At 54.8% G+C, this 18,794-nt stretch overlaps 1 protein-coding gene across 3 annotated transcripts; it reads right to left on the reverse strand.

Moving 5' to 3' along the window:
* Nucleotides 1–1,072: 1,072 nt before the first annotated feature.
* TRMU (tRNA mitochondrial 2-thiouridylase) lies at nt 1,073–18,429 on the reverse strand. Of its 3 annotated transcripts, XM_026019734.2 has the most exons (12): nt 18,282–18,391; nt 16,410–16,575; nt 15,772–15,932; nt 13,231–13,337; nt 10,261–10,383; nt 6,996–7,109; nt 5,429–5,482; nt 5,278–5,344; nt 3,863–3,963; nt 2,445–2,589; nt 1,983–2,065; nt 1,073–1,582 (listed from the first exon to the last, which is right to left on the reverse strand). In XM_026019734.2, exons 4-12 carry the CDS (start codon nt 13,246–13,248, stop codon nt 1,418–1,420), a joined length of 870 nt encoding a protein of 289 aa, XP_025875519.1. In that variant the 5' UTR covers nt 13,249–13,337; nt 15,772–15,932; nt 16,410–16,575; nt 18,282–18,391; the 3' UTR covers nt 1,073–1,417. The 3 variants fall into 3 exon arrangements, with proteins under 3 accessions (XP_025875519.1, XP_025875517.2, XP_025875518.1); XM_026019732.2 differs by lacking the exon at nt 15,772–15,932 and having other exon boundaries at nt 6,996–7,168; nt 18,282–18,429; XM_026019733.2 differs by lacking the exon at nt 15,772–15,932 and having other exon boundaries at nt 18,282–18,414.
* Nucleotides 18,430–18,794: the final 365 nt, after the last annotated feature.

The raw sequence follows: 18,794 nt of genomic DNA on the forward strand, positions 1-18,794 counted from the left end.
AAGAATGTGCTGGGTGTGAGGCTAGTGAGAGATGGGAGCCCAAGCTCTGTCCCAGCACCCAGAGCAGGTGGCTGGGCCCTCGGGGCAAAGTATTAGAAAGCCTGGAGGGGCTGCCGACCACAGCCCGCCCCCACCTTCAGGGCAGGGAGCTGGAGGCAGTGGAGCGCAAGGACTGCCTCCCCTGGAAAGGCCAATTTCCTGCCTGACCCAGGTGACAACCCCTCCCACGGCCTGCCGGCACTGAGGACAAGGGAGAAGCAAAGCCCGGGACTTTGCATACCGCGCCCCCCCCCCCCCCCCCCCCCCGCAGGCCAGGCTGCTGCCCAGCAGAGCCCTGTGGCCACATACACCCAGGGATGGTCACGCCGGGACTCCACGGCGAGCAAAATACCCTGAAACAGACCAAAGGGTGCCGCCCATGCCGCACAGCTGGCTCGAACTTCATTCTCCAAGCGGCTCCTGGCCTGACCTGCGCCCTCACCACAAAATATACACAAGCACACACACCCAGGCTGTGGTCTGAGCAACGGTCATATGGGGAACCCCTAAATTTCCAGGGTGATGGTGTGAAGAGAGGTGGCCTCTGGGAGGCACTGAGGTCGCGAGGGTGGAGCCCTGGCCAACGGCACTGTGTTCTTGGAAGAGGCCCCCTAAGACCCTTTGTCCTCCTGGCCGTCTGCGAACCACAGTGGGGGTCTGGCCCACCACGCCAGCGCCCCGACCTCATGCTTCCAGTCTGCACCGCCGTGAGAGGCTGTGTGTAAGCTGCCCCCCTGGAGGGGACAGAGGCACCCACTCCGGCCACCAGCCCCCTCCTCACTGGGATGAAGCCCCTCAGTCCTCCTGTTTCCCATGTGACCGCAGCCAGGACACCGGGCACTGTGTGGGCAAGGGGTGGCCTCTGCGCAGCCGCCTGCAGGAGGCCCCGAGGCTGTGCCCCATTGCGCACCTGCAGTGTCCCACCATCACTCGCCGACTGCCACAGGTGAGGCACTGCGAGAACGGGGGGGCTGTGTCCCTGCCCGTTGGCGCCTGAGGCCTCCGTCCCTCAGGAGACCCCCGTCAGACTCTGTCCCAGACAACGGTTTTATTGGATGTTGTCCCCGAGGCCTCCTCTGCAGGCCCCCTGCGTGCATGCAGGTGGGAAACCTTCCCTGAGGCATGAAAGAGCAACACTATAAATGGGGCACTTAGGGCCCAACCCTAGCCAGTAAGTCCTTCTGGCCAGAGCACCAACTTGGAGAAGACAGGGTTGGCCTCTCTAGGGCTCTCCCTGGCTCTGGAGGCTTTCTGGAACCTTGGCCAGCCCGGATAGAACTGGGGCGGCAGAGCCAGCCCAGCTCCCCCCAACTCCTCCAGCCCAGGCTCCACAACTCCGCGTCTGACCCCCGGGTGCTCAGCAGCAGCTCGGCCTCCATCAGAGTGCAGGGCCCAGCCCTGGGCCGCTGCCTGGGCTGTTGCTGGGGCCCTCGGTGGCCACTCTGGACTTGCTCTTGCCCTTCTGGAGTACGTAGGCAGACGGCCCCAAGCGCAGGATCTTCCCACTGCCCAGACACTCATCCCCTTTGTAAAAGACGGCAAACTAAAAAGGAAAGAGGCCCAGGTCACAGCAGCGGGGCCCAGCCAGGCCCACCAGCAGCCAGGATGCGGGTCCGTAGCTGCTGGGCTGGAGGGAGGTGGGGGTGGCGGAGGGCAGGCCAAGACGGGGCAGCCAGGCCCTCCCAGTAGCCAAGCAGGACCAGGCATCACTGGTGCGGCTGGGAGGGGCAGGCTGGGCACAGAGCTGGCTTGGCTCCCACCCACTCCACCCCTCAGCCCCCCACCCCGCGAACCGGGTGCTCCAGTGGGGAGAAGGGCAGCTATCTCTCCCGGGCATGAAACCCACCGGCCAGAGCCCTCTCAGCCACACGGGCACTGACAAGGGACAGCCGAGCAGGTGCCGAAGCCCATCTTGTGCACGAGGCCGGGCTTGCCCCACTCACCTGTCCCAGGGCCAGGGCCCGCACAGCCTTCACAGCTGTCACCCACACCGTGCCGTCTTGATTGAGGGTCAACACACAGGGCACTGGGTAGAAGAGGGGGGGGGTCCTTGGAGGGGGCACTGGCCTTTCCATGCATGGCCAGTCCCAGGTTTCACACGCCCAGCCCCCGGGGATAGGGGGAGCACCAGGCAGCGGGGGCAAGAGCTTCTCTGGGAAGCTAGGGGCAGGGGCCATGGGGGGCTCAGCGCCACCTGCTGCCCGGCCTGCCACACCTGCACCTCTGGAGCTGACCAGGGAGGCCACTCTGGGCCTCAGAGCCACCCAGCGCAGGCTCCTTGGGAAGGCAGGTGAAGAGGGGGTTCTGAATATGTTATGCAATCCGAGCCAGGGGGACATTCTGCCCCAAGTCCAATGATGCTCCTACACTGGGGCTCCTCTGAAGGGACCCTCCCACTCAGTCACCTGGCGCCATCTGGTGGCGGAACCGGAAGTGGCACTCCATCATTTTGTCCCGGACCAGGGCGGCAGGCGGCTCCTCCGCGATCCAGTGCACGCGGTTGGTCCGGAGCAGGTCCCTGTAGAGAGCCGGGTGGTCTGTCCGGGGGGCCTGTGGAGCGGATCGCGCGGGTCAGGACCCCGAAGCCCGTGGCAGAAGGGCCCCCACCCCGAGCCGCCCACCGTGCTTCGTTGGTAGCAACCCTAACAGCATGCTCACTGCTGACTGCAGTGTCTGCCACAGAAATGCGACAGCCCATCCCCCAGCGTTCTGGTCCCCACTCTGCACAGGAGGGAAAGTGTCTCGTCACAGTCAGCACTCTGCCCACGAGCTCCAGGCTCAAGTCTCCCCACCTGCAGGGCATGGGCCCACCATGCAGCTGGCCTGTCTCAGAAAGGTCACCGCAGGAAGCCCATCAAACACCGAGTGGCTGGGGAGGAAGGGACAGGGCCGGCTCCCAGGGGGCTGTGCTGAGGCCATTTGCCTCTGAGGCTCCTGTCCCCAGGCCCCAGCCAGGGATACCCACATGCGGACAAACGTCAGTTGATGACATATTGGTCTTCTCAGAGCAAAAGAGACCACTAAAATTTTACACTAAAATCACTTTAATTCATGCATGAGCACAACCCCTGTTATGCCTACAGCTCTTCTTGGAAGGACATGCCCCAGAATCAGCAGGCCGGGTCTGCTGGCCTCACTGCCTGTGTCTAAGACAAGGTCCTTCAGCTTTGTGACAGAGCACGGGATGGCACCCGGCTCTCTTAAGGCAGGGCCTCTCAACCTTGGTATGACGGGTCTGAGACCACATCATTCTGTCAGGGAGTAGGGGCTCTCCTCTCCTGTGGGATGTCAGCAGCACCCCTGGCCTCCACCCATCAGATACTGTAGGGACACCACCAAGTGTCCCGGGGTACAGGGCAAACTCCCCCACCTTGGCGAAGCCCTGCTCTAGAGCCCAGGGATGGTGTCCTAGGTCACAGTGGTTCAGGGCCTCACGGGGGCACACAAACCAGTTTGGCCCTGGCTCGGCCACTTCCAACTGTTCAGCAATGACTTGCAGGAGCCAATGATGTGCAAGCCCTGTCCTAAGCACTACAGGGCCTTCAGCCTCTTTTGTAAAGTCAGAAAAATAATCCGTATTCCCAGCAATTAACATCACGATTACCAGTGTGGCCAACATACAGTAAGACCCTGATAAGTACCTTCAACAAAATCCTTCTGGTACCTTGGGCCAATCCCAGGAGGACGCAGAGGAAAGGCAGGGATGGTCCATCAATCACTGCTGCTCTGTAGGACTTCACCAGCCCTCCCTGGTCTCACAAACACTGCTGGTTCTGCCAAAAACAGACCTCCGTCACCTGCCTAAAAGGCGAGCCCAACTCACCACAAACACGTCGCCCTTGGTGCCGTCCTTCTCCACCACATACCAGGGCTCGCGGAGACCACCTATCTTGGCTCTCTGGCCCAAAGTATACAGGAACCAACCTACGGGAATACAGTGTCTCAGTGGGTTGGCACCAGCTCCATCTCAAACACCACACCCCTCTTAACGGGGAGGACAGGATGAGGGGCAGCAGTCAGGAGGCTCTGCCGACCACTGAGAGGTAGCCAGGAGGGGCTGTGTTCTCCTGCCGTGAGCATTAGTCCTGGCCAAGCCAATGAGCTCGTCCCATCCCTTGTTCAGGCCAGGTGAGGCTGTCCCCTGCACCCCAAAAGGAGCAATTCCAGCTGCCAGACCACCTAAACCAGGAGCAGCACAGTTCCTTTAGAACGTGGACTGGGCATTGCTCGAACCCATGAGCCCCTGCCTGCTGAGTGTCCACTACTGGCCCCTCCAACATATGAACCACACTGGGGCCGTGGCGTTGGGCTGCCCCCGCTTCTCTGCACATCCCCATCCCCGCAACAAATATGACAAGGCCAGATGGCTAAGTCCTGCCCTCCCTAATGGCATTAGTACAGACAGGAACAACCTGAGGGATCACAGTGCCCTGAGCCAGACTGCCAGAGGTGCTGGGAGCAGCCGGCAGGCCTGTCCCCAGCAAGGCTGTCACCTCCTCTGTCTCAGGAACACATGGCTTCTCCGCTTCGCTCCCCAGGAGCCCGTGACATCCCGGCCCAGCTCCCTCAATAGGACAGAGGAGCCATCTGCCCAAACCAGGTGGGGGATTCCAAAGAACCACTTGTGGCCCTGTCTGTGTGTGAGCACCAGCCCCTGTCCCTCCAGCAGGCCAGACACAATCTGGGTCAAGCCCTACCTGGTCCCCAGTCCCTGAGGATGCCCCGAGGGCACAGACCCACCACCAGGATCCCAACACCTGCCCTCCCGTCAGGCTGTGAACGCCGGAGCCTGACTTGTCTATCGGAGCCTCCGTACACCAACCCAGTGCAAACTCACAGTGCTCCCCAAATTGTCTGTGCAAGGGCAACACCCCTGCCTTATGGGGAAACCCTCTGATCCGTTTCTTTGTCCTAGAGCTGGAAGTTCACACTCTGAATTCAATCAAACGAGCTTCTCTCATCAGGGTGGACTTTTCTGTTCTAATATTTTCTTTTTACACGGAAGATAATTCTATTTACAGGGACACAACACATCACTAGGTAGCGTCTTTCTGAAGTGGAAGGCATCCCTCTTTATTAGCTGCAATGCTTCACAGAGACCACACATAACACTCGCAGCCAGCCGCCCCCATGTTCCCTCGTGCCCCTGTGCCCCAGCACACAGGCGGGTTCAGAGCTGACACTTGCCCCACGACTCAGGGAGTTTATAACGAGAAATATCCTGAGGTTGTGTCTCACCTTTGTGTGTTCCCAGAACTTTATTGTCTTCAATAGAAATAAATTTACCAGGTCGAGGCTGTAGATACTAAAAGATAAGCATGTCCTTACTAAGCGATCCAAGTCCAGAGCAGAAACGTGGCTCCATTCTTTTGCATCAAAAAATACTTACCTGAAGAATGAAATTTTCAAAATTTCTTTTACCAACAAAACAGATGCCCATGCTCTGAAACAAAAGGAAAATCGACTGTGAGGTGAAGAAAGAGGCAGGTGGTTCCTGCATGAAAACTAGCACCCAGGCCTCCCCGGGCCTCGCCACCTGCCCCGAGCCTCCTGGGATACAGGCCTGGCTTTCCTCAGCCAGCACCCACAGACATCAGCCATGCCCACAAACGGACCTCGAGGGGTTTCAGAACATCTCAAACTCCCAGGGGCTACTTAAGGCCCCCAAGCCTGGACCTGGTGAGTGAGCTAGCAGGGTGACAGCATGGCCACCTCGGCTGGGTGTGGTCCCTGCATTGAGGACCGTCAGCCCAGCCAGCCCAGGAGAGCGAGCTGCAGCTGTGCAAGCCCTTCAGACCACTGTTCGTGAGCCACGGAGGAGACAGGGGCCAGTCGGGCCAGAAGCCAAAGCATCCACAGGAAGGTCCGAGGAAAGAGAGGGCTCCCTCCAGGTGATCTCCTCTAGCCCAGAAGACAAGCAGGAACGTGTGCTCCTGTCACATGGCTCTCTCACCTGCTCTCTGCTTGTGTCTGAGACGTGGCTCCCTCACCCCCACCACAGAACCATACCCAGAAACCGAACAGGTAAACAGAGGAACAGAGATGACGGGTAAATGGATGCATGGAAGGAGATCTTTCTTGGGGACAATGACTTGCTGATGAAAAGCATGTGCTCATTCCCAGGAAGACAAAAAATGAAAAGCACGTGCTCATTCCCAGGAAGACAAAAAACAAAGCAGCAGCCTCAGCTAATGGTGACCCAACCCGAGGTGGCCTGACCAGACCGAGCACACCAGGACCATCTCCTAGCACTAGACGTCTGCCACACTGGCTTCACTGTCGTTCCAATGCCCAGGCTCTCCTTGCCTCTGGGCCTTTGCACACGCTCTTCCCACTATCAGAACTATCTCCCCACAATCCTCTCGGTGACACTAAATCTTATCATCCCGAGGTCTCAGGTTGAATTAAATGTTAATTCCTCGGAGCCTGTCTTAGGGTCTAGGCTGATCTAGTTAGAGTTCACTGGCATCTCCTACACATGTTCTAATTTCCCCATGACATGTTTCATGTCTGTCTCCCTTTCCTGTGAGCTCCATTAAGGCAGGACCGAGGGAACCATGTGCTCCTCACCCTATCCTCAGGGGCCAGCACAGCCCCCAGTACAGGAAGGCCCTCGAAGAGGAGAGGCTAGATGAGTGCGTGAAAATGGCAGATCTGCGTGAGAGTAGTGACAGAGCCTGAGATCAGGGCGTCTTGGGGCCCGGTCCCCAATGCCCTGCCTTCCCCTGGCAGGCTGGGCCAAGAGCACTCCAATGAGCCAGCCAGGCTGCTGTGAAAGCTGCCCACCCAGAGTGGGGCCAGGGAGACAGAAGGGAGAAGTCGAGTGCATCTCCTACAGCGCATGTGCCCCGGGTGTGACCTGATGTTGCATCCTGGGGAGGAAGCACCCGGCCAGGGTACCACGTCTCCACAGACCGTGGCCACGGCGCGGCAAGTGTACCTCACTTTGGTCCTACCTCCTTCTTCTGAAGCACGTGATGGAGTCTATTCTCAGCAGCTATTTTCTTGACAAAATCTTTCGTTAGCCCCCCCAGAGGGAAGAGGGTTCTTCGCAGAGCATCTTGGGAAACCTGGCTGAGAAAGAAGGTCTGGTCTTTAAAGCTGTCAGCTGCTTGAAGAAGTTTTACCGCTGCCAAGAGTAAAGAACAGAAGACGTTGCGGGAATAAACATAATGGCACTTGGCTCTGAATCACGTCTTTCCATTAGATTACCCCCGGTCTGTCAGAAGCAGAAATCAATACTTAAAAGCAGACCGCCAGGAAAACAAACAACACCCATGCTTGAGGGGAGAAAAGGTCCCACCCCGAATTGATCGGCCATTAAGAATAATTTTACGTGATCGGGAAATTTATTCCAGTTCCCACTCGGGTTACGGTATCTCACCGATCAAACAGCGCACAGCCCTGCGCGTAGAGGTGATGTGACACAGGCCTGAGACACACACAGCCGGGCGGGAGAAAGCAGGACGAGAGGACCCCCAGAGAACCCCAGGAAGGGGACGGAGGGGGGTCAGCCGTGCTGCTCCCCACGCCCCCCCACCGCCCCAGGCCCAGCTCCAGCCTCAGCACCTCTGAGCTGTTTCCTTTCCCAAGCAAGCGGGTTCTGTTCAGAGGTGTGTGGACATTTGCCAGAAGCTCCTCCACGACCTCTCGACACCCTGCACCATACAGAACCGCCTCTGGCTAAGGCCACAGCGCAGAGGTGTCCCTGACCTTGAGCCCGTGACACCATCAGAGGCCCGGCACCACCGCTGGGCCACATCGGACCTGCCTGGCCTGTGCCAGGACTGCCACGATGCAAGCACCAGGCTGCTCACGCTTGCTCACACACTCACGCTACACGAAAGGAAAAGCAGGGAAAGCTACACGAATTCTCAAGACCAGATGCAATGCTGGGAGAGGCCGCTGCACATCACCCTTGGGGCACTACACATGTGCCTGTCGGCCTGGCATGGTCACGGGGAGAACACAGGCTCTGTGGAGGGCACATTCTCCACCTGGGACCTCAAATGTGATTCTCACTTTAGCCGTGGGCGGTTCGATTATCCCCATTTTACAGACGAGGACACTAAGGTTGAGATCAGTGAGGAGGCTCAAGAGAACGGTGCACCTGGGGTCTAAGTCCTGGTCCAAAACGTGCTATGTGCAGAGCAACACGAGCAGTCAAAATATGACAACCAGCCAGCCAGCCAGCCAGCCAGTCACCAGGCAGGCAAGACTCGTCTACCCAGGGCTGCTTTTTGTTTCAGAAGGAAGCCCGGTCAGGCTGTGCACAGAGGCCTCAGGACACCCGGAGCTGCTGGGTTCTCCTCACGGTTCCCAGTCATTTAAAACAGACTCCAAATCTATTTTTTAAAAAGGAGGCCAGCAATCCTAAACACAGAAAGAAACACAGGAGGATGTGCCAGTGCCAAGGACTCCATTCACGCACCCTTGCAATCCATCTGCAGTCAGGCCAGCATTGTGCCCACTTTGCGCAGTGAGGCCTCATCCTCGCCAGGCCTGGGCCCAGGAGCGCTGGCTCTGGGGGCCGACCAACCCAGGCCGGGCTCTCTGCTGCCCCGTGTGCTCAGCCCCCGTGTGCACTCTGCCCCAGGACCCGGACCCAGGCACAGACCAAGAGGCTCCAGTCCAGGTCTCCAGGGCAACTAAGAATTAAATAAAAAGCTCCTGTGTGCCTAGAAAACACGCTGAGGACAAAGACACGCTTGTATTATTACAACAACGCCACATTAAAATTACTCAACAAAACACACGTCAAAGCAATCAGAGAAGTTTCAGAGCGCCCAAGGCCTCACATAAAGGTCCAGACAGGTCTGGAAGGCAAACCATTTTCTAGGAGATAAGAAAAAATGTCTATTCAATATGGAAATAATTCCTTTGGCTACTCAGGACCCTTAAGTCCATGTTTACTTGGTGAATTGTGCTGTGGAGTTCCCAAGCAGCAGGCCTTTGCGTTCTTCCCAACAGAGACGATTCTGGGGAGAGTGGTGCCTAGGGGTGTGAAAGGTGGCCTCTGGAGTAACGGAGAGGGGGCGCCAAGGAAACCTGTCCTCTCTCTTGTATGGATTGGAGGCCCTGGCAGCAGGCACAGTGGCTACAGGCAGCAGAGGGAGACCCTCCCAACAAGGGAGGGAGTGCTATCCCTGTCTGCATTCAAGTCGGGAAGGTCATCTGCACACCCTCTGCTGTGAATGGGGGAGGGATTAGGACAAAACCAGGGCAGCCAAGCACCCACCAGCCCCCTCAGGGCTCACACAACACAGCAGACTACCACATGATCGCTGCGGCCTTCCTACCAGCTCGGTGCCACGCAGGACAGAATGGGCCCGGGGCCGGGCACACAGAAAGAGCACAACTGTAGAGCTGGATGGACCTGGGCGGAGATCCAGCTCTGCTGCCCCAGGCCCCCCAGTCAATGGCTCCCTGCCTTGGTCCCCTCACCTGCCAGCTAGACAAGCAAACCCAGCTCTGCTCTCAGAGGGGCCAAGTGCCTGGGCTTTGGGGAAAGAGGGCAGGTGCTGCAAGGCAGGCAGGCAGCAGGCCACACTGAAAATGCCAGCCCTTCAGCAATCCCACAACGAAGGAATCTTCTTGCTCAAGCGTGGCTCTGATCCTGTTCTGTCTCTCCCTTTGCAATGACATGAATTCCTCTTTTCTACACACGAGTGTACATCAGGACCAGCCAGCAGCATCCCTGATGACAGCTGGGCATTCTTCTAGAAAGGTGAAACCTGGCTCCGTCCAATGATAATAAACCCGATTTGTGTACACAATCTCTGCAAACACATCTTCCACCAGGCCTGAATGTCAGGCAGGCCCCAGCACCTGGGTCACACTGAAGTACGCACACTTAGTCTTGAGCCCTCGAGAACCTGATGGTAAGTGACAGGGCCTCTGAGTCCTCCAACAATCAACACGTACTTCCTCAAATATCATGGGAATCTTCGAGCCACCCGCAGGGTGAAAAGACCTGGGTAATAAACCACAGATGCAGGTTCCAGCCAGGCCTCAGCCAGGCGTCCAACCAGCACTACCCCTGGTGCCCGGCCCCAGGCTCCACGGGGAGATGGCCCTCCTGGTAACTGTGCTTTTCGAAACCAGCAAGCTGGTCTGGAACACATTAAGACCCAACAGGTGTGCTGGGATGATGACCCACTGCCACGCTTCAAAGTTAAGTTCCTCTGTGCACTAAGGTCTGACCCAGGCACGTTCACTTACCGTTTCTAACTTCAAATCGATTTCTGAAAAGCCCTTCTGGCTTCTTAATGTGCTTCTGCTGAAAGACTTCCTCATCTTCCAGTGAGGTTCTGGCATAGTGACCTGTGGCGACAGCATCTGCTCCTGGGAAGTTTTTAAAAACACAAGATCAAACTTGAGACTCACATTTGCTGGCCATGGCCACCTCGGGCTCGGGTGTCTCAGGAACGTGCAGACACCTAGCCTTGAGCTGGACTGTCTCCACCGATGGTCCACCTTCCACTCAAACAGGGGAGCCAGAGCGCAGAGACCACCCTGCCCCAGACATTCTGGTCTACAAGTGGCCTTGAACTCTCCACTTACATGGATACAACCTTGCTACAAGGTTTCACTCCAACTATACCAACCTTTCAAAAGTTAGTATCTATCTGCTCCTTGACTCTAGCTTAGAAACACAGATATGCACACAAAGACTTGGAAAATTGAAAACACCAAAATGTTCAACTCCAGGAGAATATGAAGTTAAAATGCCATTGCCATTAAGAACAGCATCACTTATGAGGATAAATTTTTCATGACATTGTTAAGTAGGGAAAAAAGTAAGTAATACTATGATCCCATTTTATTTAACGTACAGAAAAAGGTTAAGAATAGGGAAAAGCCCATTCCTTTGATTCTGGGAATTGAAATGACAGACGTGTCTCCCTATTTTCACTCTGTGGTAGTTTTAATTTTCACCGCAGTGAAGGACCATGCAGCATATTCCATTTCTTCTCTCCACATTACACAAAAAAGCGAAATAACCTACCAAGGCACAATCAGTTCATAATCTTTTTTGTGAACATTCCAGATATTCAGTATCACAAAAGACTTTTTTAGGGAGGGGGCAGCAAACTGAGTCCCTGCCTCTCTGACTAGACCAGCTCAGAGTAAGACAAAAGAAGCAATGAGAATTAACCGTTGAGGGCGCCTGGCCAGGTCAGTCAGAGAGGGTGCAGGCCCTGATCTCAGGGGTCATGAGTTCGAGCCCCATGCTGGACACAGAGGCTTACTTAAAAAAATAAGTAAATAAACATTTTACCTATTAAGAAAAAAGGGGGGCAGCCCCGGTGGCGCAGCGGTTTAGCACCGTCTGCAGCCCAGGGAGTGATCCTGGAGACCCTGGATCGAGTCCGTCAGGCTCTCTGCATGGAGCCTGCTTATCCCTCTGCCTGTGACTCTGTCTCTCTCTCTCTGTGTCTCTACGAATAAATAAATAAAATAATTTAAAAAATAAAAAATAAGTAAAAAAAAAAAAAAAAAAAAAAAGGGAAGTTCTAGTAATACTGGTCTGACGTGGAAGCCATCAGCTACAACTAGAACAAGCAGAAACCACCTCTGCACAGGACCGGGCTCTCCAGTTTGCCATCCTGCATTCCCTGCCCTGAGGCAAATTCTTAGTGATAGATTTAAAAAAAAGAAAAATTAACTGTTGTATATGGACTACCTGAGAAAGCACATTTGGGACCTCACTGAATCTACTTCCTTCAAGAACTACTCATATGAACCTGTCACCCCCTTCCCGAATAAATGAGATAACACAAGCCCCCTGACATGGCCCACCAGGGCAGACACCTGTGTTTCCTGACACCCCCAACCATCAGGGGACACCAGACTGTAGGCAGCTGAAGCCCCAGACCCATCTCAGATAAGGATAGATTATTGAACCTAGTCAGCAAACTCAGAATCACCTCTACTCATGTTCAGTTCTGCTATTAAGTCATTCAAATGCATCCAGACTTCTGGAGCCTTTGTTGCGCAGGTTTCACTGTGGCCTGTGAAGCAGGGTCTTGTCACCTCTTTACCTGCAGGGCCCTGTGTGCTGGGTCTGCAAGCCTGCTGTGGGCCTGCCTAGGCCACGGTGGCAGTGCTGACAGGACACTACTGCACCACTGGCAATGGACAGTCACATTAATACCTCTGGGCACGTGGCCAGACAAGGCAGGGTGAGCCGCACGAGACAGAAGCAACAGAAAGGCCAGAATCCAGAATTTTGGAGACGACAGGGCACAGAAGTCAGCTTGCAGGCTTTATGGCAGCGCAGCAGTGGACACCACAGGCAGCCCAAGCGAGCAACGTGGCCACACAAAGGAACAAGGATGCCCCTATGGGCATATGGAGAAGAGGAAGGAGAACCATCAGAACAAAGTCTGCAGGCCAGTTGTCTGCAGGTAGCAGGGCCTCAATGGGCTTTCCGAATAGACCACTAAGGGATGCCTGGGTGGTTTAGGTCATGACCCCGGGGTCCTGGGATCCAGCCCCGCATCGGGGCTTCCTGCTCAGTGGGGAGTCTACATCTCCCTCCCTCTCCCTCTGCCCCCCAACTCATGCTCTCTCTCTCACTCTGCTCTGTCAAATAAATAAAATCTAAAAAAAGCAAAACACTAAAATGTGGCTTCAAATCCAGGGAAAGAGAAGCCCAGAATTCAGAATAAGACACAGACACACACTTGTTCTCAGGGCAGAGCAGAAAGCCACCCTGGAAACAAGATAAAAAGTCTCAGGAGGACTAGCCAAAAGGAGGACTACTAGCAAGAAACAAACGCCGACTTTCCTGAGCTCTAAATAGGGCTCGTGAAATCTCCGCTAAGTATAACTATGCCGGAAATGGAGCTGCTCGAGCAAAGCTGGACCTGCAGGCAAGGTCCGGTGGCCCCAATATTCGGCTCTCTGCCCGTGACCCCTGCGTTTCCTCAGGACGTTTGGTGCTCTGAACCTACAACACAGTCCCCACACCTGTGAGGTCCATGATGAAGACACTCCCTCCTCCCTGTGACCCTGTCATTTGCATATTGCCAGAAAGTCCTTTCTTACTCAAAGAAATACAGATTATGGTTTTCACTACTTCCTTTCCTTCTGAAGATGAAACTATTTATGAGAACTTGGCTCCTGGCTATCTCTGAAAACCTTATGATTTTAAAAAGATTAAATGGAAATAGCAGAACAACTTACCGAGATTATCCACGGCATAATGGAAAAAACAACTGAATTTGATGTGCTTGTTGCAGACTATGTCAGGATTGGGAGTCCTTCCTTTTTCATATTCACTTAAAAAATCACTGGAATAGAAAAAAAGATTTTCATTTCTAAGTGTGAAACATTCCTCAAAAAAATAAATCTGTAGGGGCACCTGGGCGGCTCAGTCAGTTGAGTGCCCAGCTCTTGATTCTAGCTCAGGTCATGATCTCAGACTCGTAGGATTGAACCCCACATCAGGGTCAGCAGAACACAGTCTGGCTGGGATTCTCTCTCTCCCTCTGCCCCTCCCCCTACCCCATGTGAGCTCACGCTTTTTTTAAAAAAAAAATATTTTATTTATTTATTTGTTCATGAGAGACAGAGAGAGAGAGAGAGAAAGAGAGAGAGAGAGGGGCAGAGACACAGGCAGAGGGAAAAGCAGGCTCCACGCAGGGAGCCCAATGCGGGACTCGATCCCGGGACTCCAGGATCACGCTCTGGGCCAAAGGCAGGCACTAAACCGCTGAGCCACCCAGGGATCCCCATCAAATAAATAAAATCTTTAAAACTATATTGGTTAAATTACTTAGTTTCTACTTGTCTTATCAAAACTATAATTTTCTGTAAAATAGGAGAGCTTCAAGAAACAGCCACTGTCAGTGTTTTCATCAAGCATTTGTGTAAAGCCAGCCACTTTCCACCAAAATCTATAATAATGTACAGACCTGGATATAAAGCTCACCTGCCACTCAGACTCAGCAACCATTCCGTCTCCCCAAAGGCTCACAGGATGTGTAGGGAGGGGATGGGACTGACTCAACTCCAGCCTCCCCTGACTTCATCAACAGAGGAAGTCGTGGGTGAAGAGCATGCTGGAGTGAGAGCAGGAATACAATGATCCAGAGCTGCAATTTGGGGCTGTATTAGCCATTCCACATTCCTGGCCTAGGGACCCAGGGCTGTGGGCAAATAAATGCCAGCAAATACTTCTCCAATGTGACTGGCATACCTCTGAGGACCAGCTTCCAGGACACCAAGCATCCTAGTGTACTGGACCCCTGCTCTAACAGGCTGAATGACTAGACATGGGAGGAGGATGGCTCGGCAGCAAGTTCATGGTCTCAGAATCCACTTTAGGAGGATTATGGTGTCTGTTCCAGGAGTTTAAAGTGAGTATTAACGGGTGAGGGGTGCCCAGCTGGCTCAGTTGGAGGAGCATGCAACTCTCAATCTTAGGGTCAGGGGTTTAAGCTTTGCATTGGGTGTACAGATCACTTAAAAATAAAATATTTTATTTTATTTTTTAAAAAGATTTTATTTATTTATGAGAGAGAGAGAGAGAAAAAGAGAGGGGCATAGACACAGGCAGAGGGAGAAGCAGGCTCCATACAGGGAGCCTGATGTGGGACTCGCTCCCGGGACCCCAGGATCATGCCCTGGACCAAAGGCAGGTGCTAAACCACTGAGCCACCCAGGGATCCCAAAATAAAATCTTTTAAAAAGCAAAAGTTAAAGGATGTATTTTGAGTATCTGTGATCATTTTCATTGAACCTAAAGCTTTTTGCTCTACAATGGTTACAAACAACAATGCTGACGCTGATTGAGAGGGTGAATGTACACGGAGTCATAGGCCACATGTGCAGCTTCAACTCCAGCAGGCAATGCCAAACTGTGTTCCTACCACTTCTCAATCCTCTCAGAAAGGGAGGAAACTTGTATGGCTCCTTATTTCAATTGTTTAACTGTCAGAAAGTTGTCAAGAGGTTCATGAGAATCCAGGCTTTACTCTCGCTGTGTGTTCACAGCCACCAGAACATTTTCTAAGAAGTGCTGAATGAACATGAAAGAGGCTGAACGTTTCCACTGGCTGATGAAAATCATATTAACCATTTCCCAAACCGCTTCACGGAAGACAGGTCAGTGGCATCAGTAAAAACCACAGAGCACAGCCTGCTCGGCGAGGGGACAAACCCTGCCTGCACCCCACCAGGGAGACAGCAAGAGGGAAGAACATCTGCACTCTGAGCCCTGAAGGCCAAATGGGCCTTGAACAGAAGAATTCAGAAATCTCTGAGCTAGAGAGTGCTATCAGAGCAGGGAGCGTTCGGAACGATGAGATCACGGAGCACAATCCCAACTCTCCCCACGGGCGACCAGGATGAAACTAGGGCAGAGGGCAGACTGGTCAAAGCCCACCCGGGCTCAGTTAAATGTGAGTCAACCTCCAAAAGATCACATTCACTCGCATACTTGCCAAACCTCGTAGTCAAGGGTGAGGTTTAAATTCACCTGGATTTCTTGCTATCACCTTAAACCTTGCAGTACTCAAAGGAACCCCCAAAGTAGCTTTTCCCACCCACCCAGATTTGATGGTGAAGCTCTCCCTGACTATCTCTCTCCTGCCTCCTACACTCACTCTCGTCAGTCACCAGGCCCCACAGCACAGCTTCCAAGTGAGACCCGAGAGCCTCCATCAGAATGAACGGAAACCCTCTCTACTTCACTGTTATTCTCAAGAGCAGATCAAACCTCACCTCTTCCATGAAGCCTTCCGTCAGGAAGTCTGCTCCATATGACACATTTCTCTCTCCTCCGAACTGCAGCATTTTCATGAAGTCACTGGTACTTCCCACACGCCGCTCCCTAGTTACCTCTTTTGAAGGAAACGTGCTCCTCCCGGCCAGGCTGCAAACCCCTACAGAATGGAGCCATAGCTTATCCACCTTTATGTCCCCAAATGCACTGTGCCAGTACAGAGCAAGCACTTAGAGGTCACCGTTAGTATTATGTCAGGTTTTTAAAGTCTTTGCGTTTCGTGTTTTCCTGAGGCGTGCGGGGAGTGGATCACCTCATTCTTTTCCCCAGAAGCCCCTATCTGCTGACCTGCACAGGCATTACTGCTGTGTGGTCAGGGAAGACCTGGCCTTAGCTCTCCCACCCTAAGTTAGCAGCAGAAACAATTCAAGGCTGCTCATAAACTGTTAAAGAGACTTCAAGCAGGTGGCACAATAAATAAGAGGCCGGGTACTCTGGGTCCTCCCATACGCGGTCTCTGGCATCACGGCCAACAGCCTGGGCTGCATGTCACTTGCCTGGCCGCCATGGCAGTCCCTCCCTTGGAAAGGCGGCACAGGCCACCAGGAAGCCTTCTGCGCCTCTGAACGGGACCCACCTGAACACGTCATTCCAGTACTCCTTCACATAGGACACCTGATGGAACGGGATGTCTAGAATCTGGCAGACCCTGTAGGCATCTTCACAGTCTCTGTCAGCAGTGCAAACTCCGTGTTCATCCAGCGAGTCCCAGTTCTTCATGAATACCCCTGTCACTTGGTAGCCTGGGGGAGACAGCAGGCATCAATCAGAGTCCATAATCAGCCCAGGATGAAAAGGCAGGAGTTCCTGAGCTCCCAGGAGCTCCCGGACACGCCCCACTCGGCACCACCATCCGCGGGTTCTCCCGGCAGTGCCTGCATTGCTATGTGGCCTTTGGAGTGACTCCCATCTCCGTGCCAGCCACCGGACTCGGGGGCCGGCCGATGGGCCCAGAGGCTCCCTCCCTAAGCTCCCACAGCGCTCTGTAAACACCTCCGTCATCGTGGTGCACTGCTGGATGGCAACTGTTTGCCCGCGTCCCCCAGGTGAGCTAGAAGGCGTGTTTTCATCTTTGTGTCCCTGCCCCGTGTCTGCACAACGCCTAGCACACAGGAGAGGCTCTGCAAAGGAGTGCTGACAGAAGACCAGGAAGTCAACACTTTTCAAAGCAAACAAAAACCACCATTCAGTTATGGGAAAAGTAAACGAATTTCAAAAGTTGTTGCCAGTCATCATCTACAACATAGACTCTTAAGTCATCACACAAGAAGACATTTAAAATCTGGACTATTTTATTACAAAAGCAATACTATGTATCTCTTGATCTATTTTTTTCTTCTTTTTTAAAAAAAGAGTTTGCTTATTTGAGAGCGAGTACACGCACAAGCGAGGGGAGAAAGAGAAGCGGACTCCCCCAGCTGAGCAGGGAGCCCGATGTGGGGCTCAGTCCCAGGACCCCGGGAACATGGCCTCTGCTGAAGCCAGATCCCTGATAGATTGAGCCATACAGGCACCTTTTCCCTCTTCTAACAAAGTAGCCAACCAAATACCAGCAGGACCAGCTCTTAACTTTGCATCATCTTAGAGGACTACTCAGGTGCCTACCCTGCAGGAGAAATGTTTTTTTTTTTTTTTTAAGATTTTATTTATTTATTTATTCATGTTAGAGAGACACAGAGAGAGAGAGAGAGAGGCAGAGACACAGGCAGAGGGAGAAGCAGGCTCCCTGCAGGGAGCCCGACCCGGGACTCGATCCGGGGACCCCAGGATCGCGCCCTGGGCCAAAGGCAGGCGCCAAACCGCTGAGCCACCCAGGGATCTCCAGGAGAAATGTTTTTTAATGTTTCTTCATGTGTAGCCTCGATGTAACAAAAACCAAGATATCTGACTAAGAGGTTTTAAGTCAGTACTCCAAAGCCCAGAGGTTCAGAGTTAAACCCTCTGTCCCAGTGCCCTGCACAGAACGGGAGCTAAACCAGTGCTTGCAGGAGAGAGAACCCCACATGTGGCTTTAGAAATCCACTCTTCTGGGCAGCCCCGATGGCGCAGCGGTTTGGCGCCGCCTTCAGCCCAGGGCGTGATCCTGGGGACCCGGGATCGAGTCCCGCATCGGGCTCCCTGCATGGAGCCTGCTTCTCCCTCTGCCTGTGCCCCTGCCTCTCTCTCTCTGTCTCATGAATGAGTAAAATCCGGGATCCCTGGGTGGCTCAGTGGTTTAGCGCCTGCCTTCAGCTCTGTGTGCAGGGCGCCGGGGCTCGGGGGGCAGGCAGCGCGCGGACATTCCGGGCGCTTCTCGCCGCGGGGCCCGGCAGGACCAGGACCGCCCCCGGGTCCGCGCGGACGCCGCCGTCACTCAGGCCGCAGGTCGTCGCAGCCCCAAGGCCGGGGCGCCCCCTGCACGGCCCGGGGAGCCGGGCGCGGCCGCAGGCCCCGAGGAGGGGCCGCTCACCTCTCCGCCTCAGCAGCAGCGCGGCCACGGCGCTGTCCACCCCGCCGGACAGGGCGCACACGACGTGCCGCGCCGCCTGCATCCGCTCGCCGCCAACCTCCCGCAACCTCAGCCGCCGCTTCCGCGCCGCGCCGGAAGTCCCGCCCCCGCCGCCGCGGCGACGACGACGCAGACGCTGCCCGGCCGGACACGTGCGTTCGCGCACGGCCCTCCCGTCCGCCCGGGCTTCCGCTCCCGAGGCCCCGCCCACGCGTCCTGCGCGCGCACCCCTGCTCGGGCTCGCTGCTGCGGCTGCGCGCGCCGGCCGGGGGCGGGGCCGGCGTCCGCTTCTAGGGCTCCCTGCAGACGCGCTGGCCGCGGGCGTGGGCGCGGAGGTCGTCTAGGGGTCTGGCGGGGAGCTGGGTTCTAGGAAGGGGGACCTTTAGGCGGGACAGCGAAGTGACCGCATCTAAGTTTAGGAAGGTTTTTCATGGCTGCCCTGTGCAGAGGACGAGCCGGGAGCCTGGTGTGCAG

The sequence above is a fragment of the Vulpes vulpes genome, chromosome 16 (assembly GCF_048418805.1).
Source record: "Vulpes vulpes isolate BD-2025 chromosome 16, VulVul3, whole genome shotgun sequence".
Taxonomy (NCBI): Eukaryota; Metazoa; Chordata; class Mammalia; order Carnivora; family Canidae; genus Vulpes; species Vulpes vulpes.

Excerpts from the sequence above, each read along its gene's own strand:
- TRMU (XM_026019732.2), bottom strand. The coding sequence starts at position 18,363 with ATGCAGGCGGCGCGGCACGTCGTGTGCGCCCTGTCCGGCGGGGTGGAC. Across the intron at positions 16,576-18,281 it reads GCTGCTGCTGAGGCGGAGAG|GCTACCAAGTGACAGGGGTA; the intron begins GTGAGCGGCCCC and ends TGTCTCCCCCAG. Across the intron at positions 5,483-6,995 it reads ACGTGCTTCAGAAGAAGGAG|AGCATGGGCATCTGTTTTGT; the intron begins GTAGGACCAAAG and ends CTTTTGTTTCAG.